General features: G+C 56.3%; 2 protein-coding genes across 2 annotated transcripts; both read left to right on the top strand.

The window, feature by feature from the left end:
- The first annotated feature begins 60 nt into the window (after nucleotides 1–60).
- BAIAP2L2 (BAR/IMD domain containing adaptor protein 2 like 2) lies at nucleotides 61–8,917 on the top strand. Its single transcript, XM_082752067.1, has 14 exons — nucleotides 61–164; nucleotides 1,003–1,078; nucleotides 1,166–1,252; nucleotides 1,792–1,853; nucleotides 2,257–2,328; nucleotides 2,618–2,734; nucleotides 3,130–3,276; nucleotides 3,374–3,526; nucleotides 3,709–3,844; nucleotides 4,317–4,542; nucleotides 5,400–5,471; nucleotides 5,779–5,959; nucleotides 7,707–7,747; nucleotides 8,269–8,917. The coding sequence occupies exons 1-14, from the start codon at nucleotides 126–128 to the stop codon at nucleotides 8,342–8,344; spliced, it is 1,485 nt and encodes a 494-aa protein (XP_082608193.1). The 5' UTR covers nucleotides 61–125; the 3' UTR covers nucleotides 8,345–8,917.
- A 3,531-nt stretch (nucleotides 8,918–12,448) lies between these two features.
- Nucleotides 12,449–16,893, top strand: SLC16A8 (solute carrier family 16 member 8; the record flags this gene model as incomplete). Its single annotated transcript, XM_082751574.1, has 4 exons — nucleotides 12,449–12,716; nucleotides 12,957–13,100; nucleotides 13,451–14,314; nucleotides 16,499–16,893. The coding sequence occupies exons 1-4, from the start codon at nucleotides 12,488–12,490 to the stop codon at nucleotides 16,891–16,893; spliced, it is 1,632 nt and encodes a 543-aa protein (XP_082607700.1). The 5' UTR covers nucleotides 12,449–12,487.
- Between the last annotated feature and the right edge of the window lie 1,781 nt (nucleotides 16,894–18,674).

Here is an 18,674-nt window from a genome sequence, read left to right as displayed (position 1 = left end):
CTCGCCGGGGACAGGCTCTCTCCATCCAGCCAGCTCCGTGGAAAAGAGGCTCCTCTGGACCAGCACAGCTCCTCGCGCCCTCCTCGCCCCTTCCTCCTCTGCAGGAGAGAGAAAAAGCTCCGGAGATGGACCTGTCCTACAGATCCACCATCTCCATCTATAAGGTGAGCGCCGGCACCGCAGGCTGCCGCCTCGCTGGGAGGAGAGCTGTTTCCCCAGGGAGGCTCCCTGGGGTGGGCAGCTGAGGGCTGGGTCCATCCCCAGGGGATTTGGGCTGCGTGGTGTGGGTCTGAAGGCAACGACAGGAAGAAATTGGTGATTTCTGAAGGGTCACACACCTTGGTTGCTGGTAGCAAGCATCAGTTCGGTCAGCTCTTTTCCCCCTTGCTGCCAAGAGCAGTCGGAGCCCCCTCACTCTTCCCTGGGCACACGGGTGCTGCAGAGGGGCGGTGAGGGCCGGGAGTAGGGGAAATTCCTTATCCCAGCCTCCGAGCTGCTATCCTGCGAGCAATAAAAACCCTCTGATAAATCCGGCAAATAAAAACAGAGAGGGCGATCCGCGGCAGTCCATCCCTTCCCTTATCAAGCTGCTGAGGCTGGCAGCACACCAGATCGTGGCCGGGATAAAGCCGTGTCGGTGGCTGAGCAATGAGCGGTGGCCTTCACCCAGGCAGGCTCGGGGATAAGGCTGCTCACACGTCCCCTCGCTGTCGCTCCCCTGTCTGCAGCCGCTGTGGAGCACGGGGCCCTAGGAGGAAGGTGACAGCGGCGGGTGACAGCTCGGTGCTCCTTCCCCTCCGGCACTGCTCCTCTCCTGGCTTGCTGGAGGCGACGCAGGGCAGCAGGGAGCTGATTTTGTGCACAGCCGTACATCAGCATGGTGCCTGGGCAAGACCCCAGTCCCTGCTGCACCCAGCCGAGCCACAGCGGGAGGGTATCCACCTGCTGGGCTCTCTGGAGCATGGGGAAAAGCAAACTTAACGTGCTTTACCCTGCCTACAGACCATCCTGGAGCAGTTCAACCCCGCTCTGGAGAACCTGGTGTACCTGGGGAACAACTACCTGCGTGCTTTCCATGGTGAGTGGGGTCCTGCCCGGCCCTGGCTCCACATCGTGCTGCGGGAAGGCAGGGCAGACCCTTACTACCCCTCTCCTCTCCACGCAGCACTAGCCAAAGCAGCTGAAGTCTATTTTAAGGCGATTGAGAAGATTGGGGAGCAAGCCCTGCAGAGCTCCACCTCCCACAAGCTGGGTAAGGCTCTCCCACTCCCCATTCTCTGCACCGCGAGGCGCCACCGCTGAAGGTTTTGGCTTTCCCCAATAGCCAGTCCCTTTCCAGTCCTTGGGGGGAGGAAGACAGATCCCCTAAATGATGTCCCACAGTGCCAGTGACAATCAAAATTGTTGTGTATCTTTGAACATCCATCCCCTTGGAGAGGACCCTTGGTCATGGAAACGAGTCCCTGTTCAGGCATCCTGCCCTGACAGCTGAAATTTCCATCTTGGAGGAACCATTTTTCTCCTTCTCACAGCTTTGAGGAGAGCACTGGTCCTGCGATCTCCCAGGCAATAACCGGTGCCCGGGGAGAGGAGGATGAGCTGAGCCCCGGGGAGGAAGGCTGCCAGCCTCCCAGGGTGCAGAGAGCAGCGCCCTGCGATAGCTGGTGGACTTTCACACCCGCCCATCGGCCGCGGTGGCACGCTGCTGCTCTGCCTCCCTGGGCGCACCAGGAAATGGCCGCGGGGTTTTTCCACCCTCTCCCATCTCTCTCTCTCTCTCTCTCTGTGAAGGTGAAATCCTGATGCAGATGTCTGACACGCAGAGGCTCCTGACCTCTGATTTGGAAGTGGTGGTGAGTGTTTTTCCTGAGGGGCTGGTGCGGGTCGGGGACAGAAGGGACTTCCCACCCCGCAGCTCGCTGGCGTCTGCCCAGTTTGCTCCATCTCCTTCCGTCTCACGTGCCTGCTGGCAGGTGCTGCCTCCCTGCACATGGTGGAGGCGTGTTGCAGAGCTGCCATGGCTGGAGCCTGGCTTCATGCCCTTCCCGGTGCTGTTTGCAGGCTGCTGTCACAAGCAAGGGATGCCAACCTCAAGGGCTGGTGGTCCGGGGGGTGCTGGATGCACACCCTGGTCTTTTTTTTGGGGGGCCTGGTGGCAAGAGGGTCACCGGTTCTGTGAGACAACCCAAACCGCAGAGCCTGTGGCACCCTGTGTGGTGATGGGCAGAGGGTGACGGCTCCTTTTGCCTCCTGCAGGCTCAGACCTTCCACGTGGACCTGCTGCAGCACATGGAGAAGAACACCAAAATGGACGTGCAGTTCATCAGTGTGAGTGCTGAGACCCCTTCCACGCCTCGGCCCTGTTTGTTTTCCTCTCTCTGCCACCCGAGACATCTTGCTTGAGCTCTTGAGGTGTTTCTTCAGTAGGACTCAGGGGTCTTTCTTACCTTCTTCTCCTCTCACGGACCAACCCAGCTCCCTAGTGTGGCTTTTTGTAAGAGGTTCAGCTGAAGCCTGATTTCAGAGGGGCTCAGGCAGTCAACCACCCACCAGAGCAGGACCATCACAGCACGGACGGGTCTCTGGTTCCTCACCGTGCCTGCTTTCTCCCCGGCAGGAGAGCCAGAAGCAGTACGAGCTGGAGTACCGGCGCAGAGCCAGCAACCTGGATAAGTGCATGGCAGCGCTGTGGAGAATGGAGAGGGCCCGTGATAAAAACGTCCGGGAGATGAAGGTGAGAAGTGATTGCAGGAAGGAGACTTGATTTCTCTGAAGCCAGGGGCTGGTTTCTGAGCAGCGCTGCCCTTCCTGATGAGCCAAGGGGTTGTCCCCGCTGTTCAAAAGGCAGCAGGCTTATCTGGAAAGGAGGCACTTCCTTCCCTACAGGGCGCTGCTGACCTGTGGTCCCCAATATTGCAGTGCCTGCCAAGCTCTTGCCTCACTTAGCAAGCCTCAGGGTGCAAGGAGCTGGCCCTTGGCACCCTGCTCTAGCTCCTCTGTGGAGCCCCAGCAGTGCAGTGGGGAGCTGGGGACACAACCCCACACTTCAATGCCTCCCCTCCCAAATGTGCGCGAGTCTGATGCGGATTTAGGCTGATCTCTTCCTCCTTGTTTCCCCTCGTGGGCCAGGAGAACGTGATGCGGATGCGCTCGGAGATGCAGGCCTTCGTCTCTGAGAGCCAGCGGGAGGCTGAGCTGGAGGAGAAGCGGCGCTACCGCTTCCTGGCCGAAAAGCACCAGATCCTCTACAACACCCTCCTCCAGTTTTACAGCAGGGTACGGCCCCGGGGAGCAAGCTGGGTGGGCATGCGGGGCTGACTCCTCCTGTACCTGCTCTGCCCCGTCCACCACCGCCTCTTTTCTCTTTTATCAGGCCCAGGGCATGATCCAGACCAAGGCCCCACAGTGGAAGGAGCAGCTGGAGGCCAGCCGCAACCCCTCAAACAGCCACACTCAGGGTCTCATGGCAGCCTCGCACAGCCAGGGGTATCTGTCAGGCCGGAGCACCCCCACACACCTGGAGATGGTGAGGAGCATGTGGATGGCCTTCCTGGCCTTCTGGGCTGCAGGGCAAGGCCAGTTTGGGGCTCTCTAGGTGCCTCTCCATGGCCCTTTCCTGGCCAAGATGAGGGAAGGGTGTGTGCTGTGGTGTCTTTTGCTTGACACAGCCTCTGTGGGTACGTGCTCAGCCTCCTTTCCTTCCAGCAGCTCCAGAAACCCCTCGGGGACTTCACTTCTACCATGAGCGGGAACAGATCGAGCATCTTCTCTCAGGAGCCAGAAATGAAGATGTCTCCTCAACCAGAGCTCTCCAGGAGGCCGCTGCAGAGGACACCATCGGCCAGTATGACCCATGTCTGGGAGCAGTGCCACAGGGGGACACGGTGGTTGGGCCTCAGGGGGAACAGGGTCGGGCTCGGGGAGGGACCACAACTCTCAGATCACGGGTCCTCGGCCACATCCCTGGGTGTGGTGAGAGGACAATGCACATGGGAGCTGGGGAGGACAAGGCTGAATGAAAGTGAGCTCAGCTTTTGGAGTGGAGTTCATCCAGGGCTCACCTGCTTTTCATTCATCACAAATTTCAGCTGAAAGTCTTAAAAAAAAAAAAAGGGACGGGGGAGAGAAAAATGTCACAAACTCTCAATTGCTGCAGCAGGGCCAGGAAGGGGGCTGTCTGCCCGTCATTGCAGCAGGCAGTGCTTGTACCCGAGATGTTTGGCCAAAGAGGGCACAGCACCAGTCCCCTCGAGGCGGCGTGGGTCTTGCAGGAGGATGCTGAGCTGCATCCAGACCCCTCTGATGCCTCCCCACAGGTTTGCTCCCTACCGGCCGCATCTCCCGCTCCGGTTCCTTCGGCGAGGCCAGCAGCAGCAGCGAGGGCAGGAGGAAGAGCGGGGCGGTGAGGGTGCAGGCCATCGTGCCCCACACGACGGGGACCAACCGCACCCTGCTGCGCTTCGACCCCGGGGATGTTATCACGGTGCTGATGCCAGAAGCACAGAACGGGTGGCTGTATGGCAAGCTGGAGGGCTCGTCCACGTATGTGACACATTTTGGTGCAGTCGATGGGCTTGGTGGCTTGCTCGCCACCTCTCCTGTGCCGTGTCCCCAGCCTGCTGGAGCAGGAGAAGTGGTGGGGCAGGGCGAGGGTGGATGTACTGCCTGGGAAGGCTCCAGGGTAGGGGAGCCAGGGACCTGGCGACACCTCCTGGCTTGCACGGCTGAGTGAATCCTGCTGTGGGAGCCGGCTGAGGACTGTGAACTGCAGGAGTTACCTGAGAGGCTTGGTGTTTCTCAGCGCCAACGCAGGCAGGGCATGGAAACTGCTGCACCCAGCGCTTACTGAATTACTACTCCCTGCGGGGCGGCTGGCTGACACCTGTTGGCAAAGCCTGCCCTTTTTCACATGGGATCCGTGCCCCGTGCTCTGCAGGGAAGGTCACTCGGATGAAGACGGGCAAGCACAGTGCCCTTATTTTAGTGGGGTTCTGAGGCAGAGCTGCCTTGACTTGGGGAGGAGAGGATTGCCACAGGCTGCTTTGAGTGCTGGCTTTGTCTTCCTTGTATTTGCTCTCAGTCAGAGCTTTTCTTCCTGGATTGTGCCTGTCCTGCTCCCAGGAGCAGTGATTTTGCATAGCCTGTGAGATAAGCGAGTCCTGCACCAAGCAGGGGTGGGAACACCATGGCTCCGTGGCTTCCCAAGGACTGTCCTGCAATAAATCCATGCTCCACCTAGGGGCGAAAGGAATGCCGAACCCTATTGCACATGGTAGCTGCAGCAGCTGGGGCTTGGTCGATATCTGGGATGGGTGTAGATAGGTGTGCTGGGCAGCTGGATCTAAACCACAACCCTATGGTTTGCCTGGAGCCCATTTATCTCTGTTTCCGTGGCTTAGATGCGGCTGGTTCCCTGAAGCTTATGTCAAGCCTCTGGATGACGTGAGGGATGTGGAGGAGCCAACCACCAGGTAAGAGGAGGGCAATAGGCCAGGCAGAAGACAAAGTGCCTCATTGTAAGGCTTTCACACCAGCGCCTGTTTTGGGTGCACCCAGCAGAGAGCTGCAATTTGCTGAGAGACCCACTGTGCGCTGAGATCTCAGAGTTACCTTAGGTGACTCCACGAACATGTGCAATATTTTCTAAAAGGAGACTGGGCCATTCCAAGCCACATATTTTCTCCAAAGAAATCCCACGGACACGTGTGGCTAACACCGGTGCTTCTCCCCATTCCTTGCTCCTTGGCTATCCCCGTGTTTTCCTCTCTTCTTGCTCAGGTCCTTCCCGCTCCGCAGCAGTCACAGCATGGATGACATCCTGGACCGTCCCAGCGTTTCTTCCTCCAACACTCACTGGCCTGCTGCTGCCCAGGCTGCTGTGCCGAACCCGCCGCCCCCACCGCTGGCTGCCAGCAGCCACCAGAGCGGGCTGGGGACCTTGGCTGGTTCAGGCTCCAAGGTGAGTGCAGGCTGGCGTGTGTGGAGCAGGGCACGTCTTTCCATCAGAGATGACTTCCAGCCTTTTCTGTGGAGGACTGTTGAGAAAGATGACACACACAGATGTAGTTGTGCGCCCTCGTCCTCTCCTGAGCTAAGGCATCTTGTTAGCACCGGCCTTTCTCAACCAATCTGTCCCCATGCAACCATGTCCTGGTGGTCCCCACAGTCAACTTTATGCATGCAGATCCTTGGTGCCTGAATTTCCTCCCTCAAGGACTGCCTTTGTGCCCCCGCCCTTCTCATTTCTCTCTCTTTTTGCTCACCAGGGCCCCTTCAGTTCACTCCTTTTCTCCATGACCTCCCAGCCTGATTTCTGGTGGCTCCGGGGCAGCACCTCTTTCTGCTAACAGTAGGACCATGGAGTGATCAGGCTGGGCTGGGCGTGGGGTGACCAGCTAACAGAGATGCCATCCTTCTTCTCCCTTCAGTGAATGGGGAGCAGCTTCAGAGGGCTCCTCTTTCCAAATTCAAGTAAAGGGTTGGATTAAAATCACAGGTGGGACAGGCAAACAGCTGGAGGTAAAGGCTGAGAGCACAGCCAGTTTGGAGAGTCTTAGAACAAGGAATCTCCAACCCGTGGCTCACAACCGTGGCATACTGGAAAGGAAACCCTCCACTTATGCTGCTTCCAGCTGTAGGGAATTGACTGGTGAGGACAGTCAAAGTTAAAGGTGAAGACAGTGTAAAGTGAGAACCTATGATTAGGAGAAAGAAGAACAGTGCTGCCCTCCGGGTGTTCCTTGCTCAGCCTCGAAGGCTGGCAAACCTTGTCACGATGCAACATTTAACTTTTTTTTCCCCCTTCATGACCTGCTCTGCGGTTTCAGAAGGCCTCAGGCTGCACAACATGGATGTGAATGGGATCTGCAGCCTATGATCCCAAGGCCACTGGTTTCCAGCCAGCCCCAGGGCTAGGGTGCAGGGATAGACCTGGGACTGAACAATTAAGTGTGTGGAGCACTTAGAGTATGGTGGCAGAGCAATTGAAACTCATTAGAAGTTCAGAAAGGCTCAACCTTGCTCTAAGCTTTTTCCCAAGATATCCTTCTGCTGAGCCAGGAGAAAATAAGTCCCTGTTTGACTTCCCAGCTGGAACACAGATAGCCACACTTGGCTTTCTTGTTTGCCACCAGATACAGAAACTGGTGTGCTTTATCAGGCCATTGCAATTGTCAACGATCCTTCACTATCTGCTGGCCAAAGATAAGGGCCACGGGGCCAAGCTCCATCTTTCCCCACCAGGTTGGTTCACTTTTGAGCAGTATGTGGGGTAGGGTAGGGTACAGCGCTCCAGCTCTCGAGTTCCCTGAAAGCACAGGAGCGTGAGGGCATTGACAAGAAACTCTTTGCCAGGATGGGTGGGCAACACGAGGGGGCATCTCTGGCTGTGCTGGCAGGGTGCAATGTAGATCAGACTGTCCCTGTTTGCTGTGCTCTTCAGATGTGACTTTTAGGGAATCTGAGGCATCTCCTTTCTTCCCTAAAACAAAGGGAGGTGTCCATAAGGAACCTGTGTAGGGACAACCCCTCACCACAGAAATTGAATGAATGAGGAGTCAGAGCCCTGCTAATAGGACATAGTCTCCTAACTCACTCAAGTGTTTTGTGAAATTTTCCTTTGTGTGTGCAGTGTCCCCTGCCCAACTTTTGTCTCTCCATTCCCCTCCCCACCCCAGATCACTCACTTGCCTTTCTTTTCATTGCAGAAATCAGGAGTATCTGACCAGCCCCCTGAACTCTTTCCACGGTGAGTGAGATGTGGGGTTGCACTCTGGAATCATCAGATAGGGTGGCATTGTTAGAATACTATTATTATTGGATCTTTTGGGTTATCAAACATGGGAAGAACAGGGAAGTGACTGGAGGAAGCAATGCACAACTCATCTTCTGTAATTTCCCCCTGCAGTCAGGTTGGTGCCTCCATGTTTCCAGCACGGTGCTGTGACCTCTTTCTTCTCCCTGCTTGCTTTGGAGGGTTAGGGTCAGTAGTGTAGAGTGCTACCACAACAGACAGACTTATGCTAGTGTCCTTTCTTTATCATGTGGAAGAGTGAGGATGAGGAGAAGCCCTGAGGGGAGCTTGAGGAACCACATAGGAACCTGCAGCAGGGGCTGTTAAAGAGGGAGAAAACACACTCAGCAGCCGGCCACCTCCTTGGCACGGAGGTGTTGTTCTGGCAACACTGAACAGCCCTTGCTTGGTCAGCAGGTCCCCTGCATGGTCTTTCCAGATTACCTGATGGTTACCTGTCTCCTTTCCCCTTCCAGAGGTACCAACCCCTTTGCCACAGTCAAGCTGCGTCCCACGGTCACCAACGACCGCTCGGCACCCATCATCCGATGAAGAAGCACTGCGGGCAGCCAAGAATTTCAGCAGGGAAGAGGAAGGCATGGCAGTGATGGGCTGCAACCCCAGCAGGGCAGAGACCTCATGCTACCGCCCACAGAGTGACTTTTCCCTATCCCTCCTTTCCCTCTGGGACATGGGGATCCATCTCTCCTGGCTGTCCGGCATGTTGTAGCCAGCAGCACACCCCTGCTGCTCTCTTTGGATTGCCCCCCTCCCTCGTGTGATTATTGTACTTGAGTGGGAGAAGCCTGGCATTACTGATGCTGGTGCCCTGGGAGAGGGGATGCTGATGGTCTGGAAGGAGAAGGACACTTGCTAGACCATTCCTTCGTTGCTGGAAAAATGAACCCCAAAGGGAGGTGACCACCAGAAAGCTTCCAGCAACCTGGTCCGGCTGAAGGGCTCTCAGCCCCTTTGGCAGCCACGTTCATTGTGGAGGCACCTGCCTTTCCCTGCCTCCATCTGACCTCTTCCCTTGCTGGGCAGCCCCTGGGCACAGCAGGGGGAAGTGATGGAGCCCAGAACCACTGCCCTGCTTCTCCACTCGATGTCCCATGGACAAGGCATTTGTAAATAAAACAGAGAACGCTTCTTCCATTGCTGTCCCAGCAGCCAGGCCTTCCCCTCGATCAGAGGCCACGGGGGGAGGAGGATGTGTGACCCCACCAGCAAGGGATTGGGGGGCTGCTGGAGCCCCCCATGGAGCCCCCCACCAGCTGGCCCCATGTCTGCTGCCACTGGAGGGCAGCAAAATCCCATTACCCGGCCTCCACCCAAGCCTCCATGCCTGGGTGGGCCTCAGGTGGGAGGACAAGGCCTGGCGGCCATCTTCTCACCCGCCACCATGCCCTAGGTGCAGAGAGGGAGGGAGCGCGAGCAGTGGCCCCGGCCTGAGCCGATTAGCCTTATTAATAGAAATTAAACCCTGGCTGCGAGTGCTGCCAAGCCCCCGTGGGCCCCATGTGTGCCCCGTTCCCTGCCGCCGGGCAGCAGGATGGGGTGTGGGGGCTAAGAGGCTTGGGGGGATTAACATGGAGGCCCCCAAAACCTGCCCCCCCAGCCTGCAAGGAAATGGGTTTCCCTATGCATGGCTGCGACTGGCTCATCCCCAGAAGCTGTTGAGTGGCAGGGGGGTTGTTTTGGGGGTTTTAGTGAGCTGCTGGATCCAGCCCCAGTGCCTCTTCCTGCTGTGAAGGATGGTGATCACTTGGCTGCTCCAACTCAGCTTCTGTCGCTGCTGGACACGTGCCCCTCAGCCTTGCCCATGGTGCTGCAAAACCATGACCATGGGAGAGGCATTGGGGCTTGGGAAGACTGAAAAACAGCCCCATCCCCAATTTTGCCCCTTAGTGAAGCATGGTCTACTGCTACTCCCTTTCCCTGCACCCTCTCTCCCAGCTCAGCCCATCACCAGCACTGCTTCTTCCCCCTTCGTCCCCTCCAAACCTGCCCTGCTCCAGGGGGAGAGGCGAGGAGCCCCCCAGGCGGCTGTGGGATTACCGGGGGATTCAGGCAGCCACCTCCTCCCCATTGGCTGGAAAAGCCTCTTAAAAGTGGAGAAGTGCTTTCTGCGCGCTCAGCACCTGCTGAGGTCTTTGCTGACCTGAAACCGTAAGCAGCTGCTGACCCACATCCACCCTGCCCGCACCCACCTGTGGCAGGCAAAGGGGGGTCCCCTGCGTGGGGCGTCCCCTCCGGCTTGGCCGTGTGGGTGGCTTTGCAGAGGGCGGCATCAGAGCTGGAGGAAAGCAGGCTGAGAGGGGGATTAGCTCTCCAGCGAGGACGTGGCTGCCCCGAAGGAAGGAGCGGGGCACAGGAGACTGCTGCAAGGGTGCTGGGTTCCTGCAGGCATCACCCCGTGCCTTGCTGACGGGGTGCCCGCCATGGAGCAAGGAGCCAGCAGGGCCATCTGACTGGGCACCCTCATCCAGAGCCGGGGAACGCCAGCCAGACCCGTCCCCTCACCTCGGGGACTCAGCCTGCGCTCGGGTGGTCATTGCACAGGTCAGTGGCACAGTGGGAAGCATGCATCTGAGCCAAAAGGACAACTTTTGGCAGATCTTTTCTAATTTATTCTCTAGCAAATGCTTTTCCGGGGTGACGTTGGGCAGGGGAGGCTGGTGACATGAATCATGACCTTTGCATTTAATTTATTGAGCCTTCCCTACCCCATCCATTCTCCATTGAGGCTCCAGGAGACATCCTCGCATTCATGTGGACCCTCCTGAATGCTGGTACTGGTGCAGCTTGCCAGACACAGTGGGGCTTTGCTGGACATATTCGTGCACCAGCTCTTCTTTGTGCACCCATGCACCAGCAGTCAAGGCTGATCCTGCAGTGGTCTTTGCCCTGTTGGTCTGGGTTTGTGACTTCTGGTGCCGGTGCAAGTCTTCTCCTAGCATCTACCTGCAGCTTGCTCTGCAGCAGTGCTCGCCACGGGCCTGCCTGCATGTGATGCCCAGGGGAAAGGCTGCTGCCTGTGCTGATGAGCTTTTACGGGTGGCTGAATGTACGTGGGATATTTTTAACCACGAATAAAGCTCCTTAACCGGGGAGAAAATAATAGCAAGCTGTAGCATATGCAGAGGCAGGTGCAGGGTACACGGTGTGACCACCGTGTGCAGCCGTGAGCAGAGAAGCCTGCATATACACCGCAGTGTTAGGAGCGAGGCAGCTCTGAACCGCCTGGCTCAGAGCTGGGATAAAGCCCCAGCCGAGCTGAGCTGCAGCACATTGGCCTTGGAGGGAGCTCCACGGGTGAGCTTCTCTGGTGCACCTTGTCTTCGTCAGCTGGCTTCGAGCTGCACTCAGGTAAATGCCCTTTCCTACCTTGCTGTACAGTTGTGTTGCGGTGAAAAAGTGGCTCCTGCAGGTACCCATCCAGCCCTAGACTTGAGCAGGACCCATATGTATTTGTCTAAAGCTGTCTTCAAAGTCATGTGCTGCTGATTCACCACTGAGAGAAGATACTGCGGAAAGCTCTGAAGAGCATTCCACAGGTAGCCAAATGTTTTCTTGCTAGGAAGATGAGGATGTTTACAGGGAAAAAAAAAAAAAAAAAGGATGAATTGCAGTGGTCTGATTAATTGATTAGGTGTGCAGGACAAGAACAAGAAGAGTGAGGCTGGGAGAGGGGCTCAAAGAAAAAGGATTGGGGTATGCTCTCAATTCATGCCTCTGCCCCCTTCCATGATCCTTGAGACTTGGGCTGGGGGGAAGAGACAGAAGAGACAGAACCTTTAGGTTCTGCCTGAACCTGTTAGGGAAGTGCCACCCAGAAGAGCTGCCTCAATCCATGCTCGCAGGCAGGTCCTGCTCCCTTTTCTGTGGCTGGCGGGGTCCTGAAGGTTGGGAGCTCTGCTGCAGGGAGCCATGGCTGTGGAGGATGCTTGGGTAATGCCGTGATCAAACCCTTCGTCGTCTAAAACCATTGGCCAAGACTATTTTGTGTCAAAGCACTCGGGTGCAGATGCTTTGTAACACCTGTCTGATGCTACTGGGGAGCAGCTATAGTCAAAGATTGGTGTCAGTTTTGTGTACAGGTGTAGAAATAAGCCTGAGCGCCCAAGAAAGTGAGGGCAGCAGTACGGCTCAGTGCTGGAAGGGGTACAGCAGAGACCTGGTACCTAGGGGAGAAATAAAAAAAAAAAACCACCCACAGCAGCCAAGTGGAGCAAAATTCTTGGGCAGCTTAGGAGTCCTGAGAGCAACTCACAAGACATCCCCTCTAATTCCCTCCTTTTCCCCCCTTCGGCTTTGTTCCGGCCCCTCCGGGTAGGTACAGAGCCCTAATCTCTCTGGCATGCAAATAAACATCACCACCAGTTTGCCGTGCTCTCCCCCTTCACCCATTTCCCAAATCTGGCCCCGTGCAGCAGGGAAGGGAGGAGTAGGGAAGGGAAGGTGAGGGCTGCGTGCTGAGGAAAGCACGGCGAGGTGAGCGGGCCTCTTGTGCCCCACCACTTCTGCCGTGTGGAGGTCCTGGTGGGCTCCCAACTGGGGCAGACCAGAAGGCGAGAGGATCGAAGGCTGCCCCTGGGAGCTGAGAGGGGTTCACATCGCTTGCTGTGCTCTTCTCTTCTTGCAGCACCTGGAGAGCTCGCCTCCTGGCCTGCCTTTCCCCACCCAGGCTAGACGATGGGGAGAGCTGACCCAGAGGAAGGGCAGCTCCCAGCTCCCGTGAAGCCCCCGGACGGCGGCTGGGGCTGGATCGTGCTCTTCGGCTGCTTTGTGATCACTGGCTTCTCCTATGCCTTCCCGAAAGCCGTCAGTGTCTACTTCAAGGAGCTCATGAAAGATTTCCACGTGGGCTACAGTGACACAGCCTGGATCTCCTCCATCATGCTGGCCATGCTCTATGGGACAGGTGATGCTTGGATACGCTTCCCCCTGCCCAGTCTGTGCCTTCCCCTGTCCTGCTAGAGGCCCAGCCCGTCTCCCCAGGGGCTGTCCTCATGGTCACTGGCCTGTATATCTAAGCAGCCAAGCAGTGATCTCCATCATTAGTGTTTCGTCTTCCCTGGGTGCCCTGCTTGGGCAAGCTGCCCCTTCCCAGATGTCCTGTTGCCTTCTGGTCTCCTACTCTGTCTCCTCTGCTTCCTTCCAGGACCAGTATGCAGCATCATGGTGAACCAGTTTGGCTGCCGGCCTGTCATGCTCATCGGCGGGCTGCTGGCCTCCTCTGGGATGATCCTGGCATCTTTTACCACCAACATCATCGAGCTTTACCTGACAGCTGGCGTGCTGACAGGTGAGAGGCCCAGGAGCAGGGGGAGCAGACTTCCCTTAGCATTACCATGCCCAGTCATGGCCACTGGGGTGGCATCAGTATAAAGTGGTGGAGGAGGGGGGAGAAGGTTCCTGTGTAAGGCACAGGTCCTGGCTAAGCATGGCCACAGTTATCAGAGTCAAATACAGTTCAGGTGGATAGGCCATTAGGCCATCTTTTCCAGGGGCAAGCCAACAAGATGGAGGAGAAGAGGCTTGTAAGGAACACATGAATCAGGACTAGGACAGTCTTGGATGGGTTTCAGCTTGTTCCAAAACACGTCTCATGTCCTTGCACTCCCTCTCTCCCTCCTGGCTCTCACCCCCACGTAGGTCTGGGTATGGCGCTGAACTTCCAGCCCTCACTGATCATGCTGGGCACCTACTTTGACAAGCGTCGGCCTCTTGCCAATGGACTGGCTGCTGCTGGGAGCCCTGTCTTCCTTTCCTCCCTCTCTCCACTGGGGCAGGTGCTGCTGGAGAAGTTTGGTTGGCGAGGAGGGTTCCTCATCATGGGGGGCCTTCTGCTTAACTGCTGCACTTGCGGGGCAGTCATGAGACCCCTGGACATGGGCATGAAGAGGAAGATGGAGAAGACTCAGGACAAGTATGAAGCCAAGGAGATGTTGCCGATAGGAGGGAAGTCAGAGGAGGGCATCAGCACCACAGATGGAACCAAGAAAGCCAAGAAAGCCAAGAAGAAGCCCAAGAAAGGAAAGAAGCTGTTGGATTTTAGCATCTTTTCCAACCGAGGGTTCATCATTTACACCATCTCAAAGTTCATCCTGGTCTTGGGTCTCTTTGTGCCCCCCATATTGCTGGTCAACTACGCCAAGGACACGGGAGTACCAGACACGGAGGCCGCGTTCTTGCTCTCCATCATCGGTTTCATAGACATCTTTGCCCGACCCGCCTGCGGCATGGTGGCGGGGTTGAAGTGGGTCCGTCCTCACGTGGCCTACCTGTTCAGCTTCGCTATGCTCTTCAACGGCCTGACGGACATCTGCAGCGCCAGGGCTAGCAACTACACGGGGCTGGTCATCTTCTGTGTCTTCTTCGGCATCTCCTACGGCATGGTGGGGGCACTGCAGTTCGAGGTGCTGATGGCCATCGTTGGCTCCCAGAAGTTCTCCAGTGCCATCGGGCTGGTCCTGCTTATCGAGGCGTTCGCTGTGCTCATTGGTCCCCCCTCTGCAGGTAGGTCTCGTGCTGCGAAACAAAACACAGGTGATTGGTTTTGCTTCTATTCCATGGTATTGCAGGTATCGGGCATGGGCAAAGTGGATGAATAAAGGCCATATTTCTCAATTTTGAATTTCCCTTGGATGCTCTCTGAAGTGAGAGCTCTGGGTCTCACTCCGCTACAACACTGAAGCTGAGCCTGGGCAAGTGATATTTCTCTCTCTGCCTTGCTGAGAGACCTGAGTGATGGCCAGCATACAGAGTGGCATGGCTTCCAGCACCCCTCAGTCCTCATCAGTGGCACCTCCCTCTCCTTGCTGCGATCCTTATCTCTGCTATGAATGTTGCATCAAATCGTGTTACGGTTAGGGTCAGGCACATGCTGCAGGCAAACCTGTGAGAGTATTCAGTGGGACAAGGCGAGGATGTTTCAGGTTCTCCTTGGTATCCATGGCATTTTGATTGATGCCATGAATAATGATTTCAGTTCGTGTTGGCTCCAACCCAAGGTGCCATGTTGCTGTCAGTCAAAGCTGCCAAAACAGTGTGTAGATCCGCCTGACGCATTTGCTGTTAGTTTTCGTAAGAGGATTAAGAAACTCATGGTTTCTACACCATAGTCCCTGTAAGGGACCGTGTAAGGTCCATCCGTGCCCTACAGCCTGTAAATAGGTTGTTCAATGGGAGAGGGAGCCTTCACCCAAGAGGCTTGCATGGCTTCAGATCATGGTCTGAAGAAGTCAAATCATGCTAAAGGCTCACTTCAAAGTGCAGTTTCCTGCATCTGTGACTTGCGAGGAAAGGTCAGGGACAGACCGTGGACAAGTCCCTGGGCAGGAACAAGTCTGTTGCTTCCTGCACTCCCTCCCTTTGGCTGCAGCAAGTGGGTTAAAGCCCATCAGAGGAGACCTCTGTGTGAATGAGAGGTCTTCATGTTCTGAGTGAAGACCCTCTTGATGCTAGGTCATGGCCTGTCTTACAAACTGTAGAGCAATCGGCAGTCCCAGGCCAGCGAGGGTCCAAAAATAGATGTCTTGGAGGCAGCTGCAGAGAGACCTTGGGGGGGAGAGGAGGATTTAACATTTCCTTGCTCTGAGGACCTGGAACACTTAGTGAAATAAGTGTTGAGGAAGCAGAAGGCTATTAGGAAGCAGGAGCCACGTTTATTAAATCCTGTATGCAATGTGGCAGTAGGCCAGCTTTGTTGGTGAGCAGGCCCCAGGAGTAAAGGAACCAGAAAGGAACGGGGAAAAGGAGCAGATGCAACCAGGTGAGTTTTCCATGCTGGCCTGCCCTCTCACTTGCTATTTCCACAGAGTTTAAGGCCAAACAATTTCCTGCATAGGACAGGACGAAGGAGACCACTGCAGCTGAAGTTTTTCCAGGTCAGGGAACTTCAAGAGTGGGGAGGGAAGAGTGGAGACATTGAGGACATGGAGAGCAGGAGTCCCTATTTCCAACACCACATCAAATGGGGACACCACTCTGAGCAGTCACAGGGGGGAACCCCTCCTCAGTTCTGCACTGCTTGGGTACTGTGTGAAGCACAAAACAGGACAGAGAAGGTACAGGGTCACTGAAGAATGGATCTGGGGGGGCTCCCACCTCCCCACCCTGGGTACAGGAAGCTCGAGACTCGGACTCGGGGGAGCAGTGCTGTGGTGGAAGAAGAGGGTTGAACAAAGTGGCTTTGTTTGGTGTAATCCTCCTGAACTGCTTCCCCCTTCACCACGGGGCTGAGGGGCTTGCTGTAGGATAAGCTGCACGCGCACGCACGCGCATGCTCCTTGCTCGCTCTCCAGCCTGGGTGAACGGGGCGCATTCATCCGCTGAGGAATTCGCTGCCTGTGGAAGCGGGGCCGGGTGCAGCTCCACAGGGACCTGGGGTCACAGCTGTAGTACCCACAGCTCCCTCCATTGCCAGCCCTGATGCGTTCAGGAGGTGCAGTCAAAATAAATAAATTTTTGGGCTGAGACATCATCAGGTGTGAGCCTTCTAAGGAAGCCAGGTTCTTGGAGGCTGGTCTCACCTTGGCAAGATGTCCTATCGCAGTGTGACGCCATCACCATTATTTAGCCTTGTCAGAACACGGGAAAACCCCAAACCCACACTTAGAGTAGTTCCCCACCTGTGCTGGGCTTTGTGTGGCAGAGTGCTGAGGCAGATGCTAACACCTCCATTTCTTCTCGACCCTTCAGGCCGCTTGGTCGACGCGCTCAAGAACTACGAGGTGATCTTCTACCTGGCGGGCTCGGAGGTGGTGCTCTCCGCTGTCTTCCTGGCCGTGGCCACCTACTGCTGCCTCAACCGAGAGAAGAAGAAGACGCCTCCCCCAGAGAAGACCCCGTCGGCGGGTGGTGGGAGCGACACCGAAGAAGCAGAGTCCGACGTGCAGGAAGGCGAGGAGCACAGCAGCGACAACCACCAGCCGGCCCGCAGCACCGACAACGCCGTGGTGGCGGCCAGCGAGGAGGCCAACCACGTGGAGGACGAGCAGAGCGGGGAGGGAGGCAGGTGTCCCGAGGGGGACAGGGAGGCGTTGGCACAAGCTGGCTGCAACGCTGACCAGACGGTGGAGCGGGACAGTTTTTAGCCAGGGTGGATGTAAAATGGCTGGCCTGGTCTGCGTGTAACTCGGCCTGGGAGGGGAGGTGGGATGTGGGGTGGGAGAAAAAACAAGGCAAAAGCAGGTTTAAGAAGATGGTGAGAGTCTAAGGATAGAGGGTCCTCGTGTACATATGCCCACATTCCTACCCCGTGATATATCTACTTGCGTCCTGCGCCCATGCTGGTATAACGCAGGCTTGGAGCAGCCCAAACACCAAAATCTTCCCATCCACCTCCGATCCAGCCCTGGAAAATGTATTCTGCAGAGGCTGTGAAGGACTCTCCTTTTCCTTCTGCATTGTCATAATACAGCACACAATTAGAGACTCTTTGTAATCAGCTCCGGTACGCTTTGGCCTGGTGTCAGTGTTTCCTCTGCCCCGTTCCTACTGTTGGGACAGCACAACCCTGAGAGGCACAGCTCTTGGAAATGCCACTCTTCCCCGTAGGGATATGCTGTTAGAGGCTGCTGGGGTGCAAAAAAAAGAAGAGGGCACCTCAGAAAAGCTAATGCCACCAGGAGGGTGGCCACGGTGCTGCCAGGAATAGCAGCAGCAGCATAGGTAAACAGCCCATCCCGGGCGATTATCCACTCAGCAGGAGCAGCACAAGATGCGGGCGCATGTTTTCTTTTTAAATAGAGAAAGGCCCCTTACATAAAGGGAATCAAAGGTAAGGCAGAGAGATGGGCTGCGCCCCCAGGGTGCCATGGATGAGGGTGCCGGGGCACATGGTAAGGCAGGCGTGACCCCCTCCCCCTGGCTGCAGGGGTGGATTTCTAGATTCAGAGAGGACAACCTCCCCTGGCGTGCTTAAACTGCTCTTAATCTGCTTTGGGCCTGGATCTTTTATAAACACCCCTGGCCAAAGCCTTCTCTTCCGCTTTCCTGACCTGTTTCACCTCAGGGGCCCTGGGGGAACCTATTACTGCGTCGAGGGATCAAGAACTAAGAGGGCTGCACGGCAGGCAGCTCATGGGACCATCAGATGAGGGCTTTCGTTACAGATGGGGCTGACTGCAAATTGATGGGTAACGGGTGAAGCCCGCAGGACCCGTGAAGCCATTTGGGGACATGATGGAAAGCCTTTCAGTCTAGATACACCCAAGGGCAAAACCATAAATGATGAGCAAACCAAGGCCCGGCTCTTCCTTACTCACCAATCTCCCCCACAAGCAGCAGCCCCCAGCTTCCCAGAGGTCCACAGCCTGAAAACAACCACCCTCGTCAACGCCAGGCAGGTCACTGGAACAACGTCCCCTCTGTTCCCTTGTCACCACTTAACATTTCCCACTGAACCTTCCCCTCTTAAATCTTTTCACAGAGGGGCATAAAAGCCCGCAGGGTACAAGATCTTGCTACAGACGATGCTGTGAGACAGTCAGCCCTCAGCCTGCCCGCCCGCTCCTCTGTGATGGCAGCACCACGCTTGGGTACTTGTCAGAGCACCTCAGGGAGATGGTTTTAACCCCAAAACCAGACTGCTTCCTGCAGCCCCTGGGTCCAGGGCTGACTCAGGCCCTAATACACCCACTGCTCAAAGCGTGCTGGCTCGTGCTATCGCCACCATGCAAAGGGGCAGGGACTTGAGCATCAGCTTGTGGTGCAACTTGCCTCGTGGAGCTGTGTGGCAAAGCTGGCCTGGCAGCAGCAGGCGGGACTGAAGCTAAGTTGCAGAGGATCTGCTAATAAACGGAGGAATGGCCTTGCTGCACCATTTGTAATCCTCCTCTGGAAACTCGTGCCACAGTGACCACTGCATCTTGGC

This window comes from Aythya marila, assembly GCF_965140915.1.
Source record: "Aythya marila genome assembly, chromosome: 1".
NCBI classification, from domain to species: domain Eukaryota; kingdom Metazoa; phylum Chordata; class Aves; order Anseriformes; family Anatidae; genus Aythya; species Aythya marila.
This window is presented reverse-complemented; position numbering and strand designations above follow the sequence as displayed.

Bases quoted from the DNA above. Each gene is read 5' to 3' on its own strand.
- BAIAP2L2 (XM_082752067.1), top strand. From the start codon at position 126: ATGGACCTGTCCTACAGATCCACCATCTCCATCTATAAG. The intron at 1,253-1,791 runs GTAAGGCTCTCC...CTCTCTGTGAAG, and splicing joins CTCCACCTCCCACAAGCTGG to GTGAAATCCTGATGCAGATG. The intron at 7,748-8,268 runs GTGAGTGAGATG...TTCCCCTTCCAG, and splicing joins CCCCCTGAACTCTTTCCACG to AGGTACCAACCCCTTTGCCA.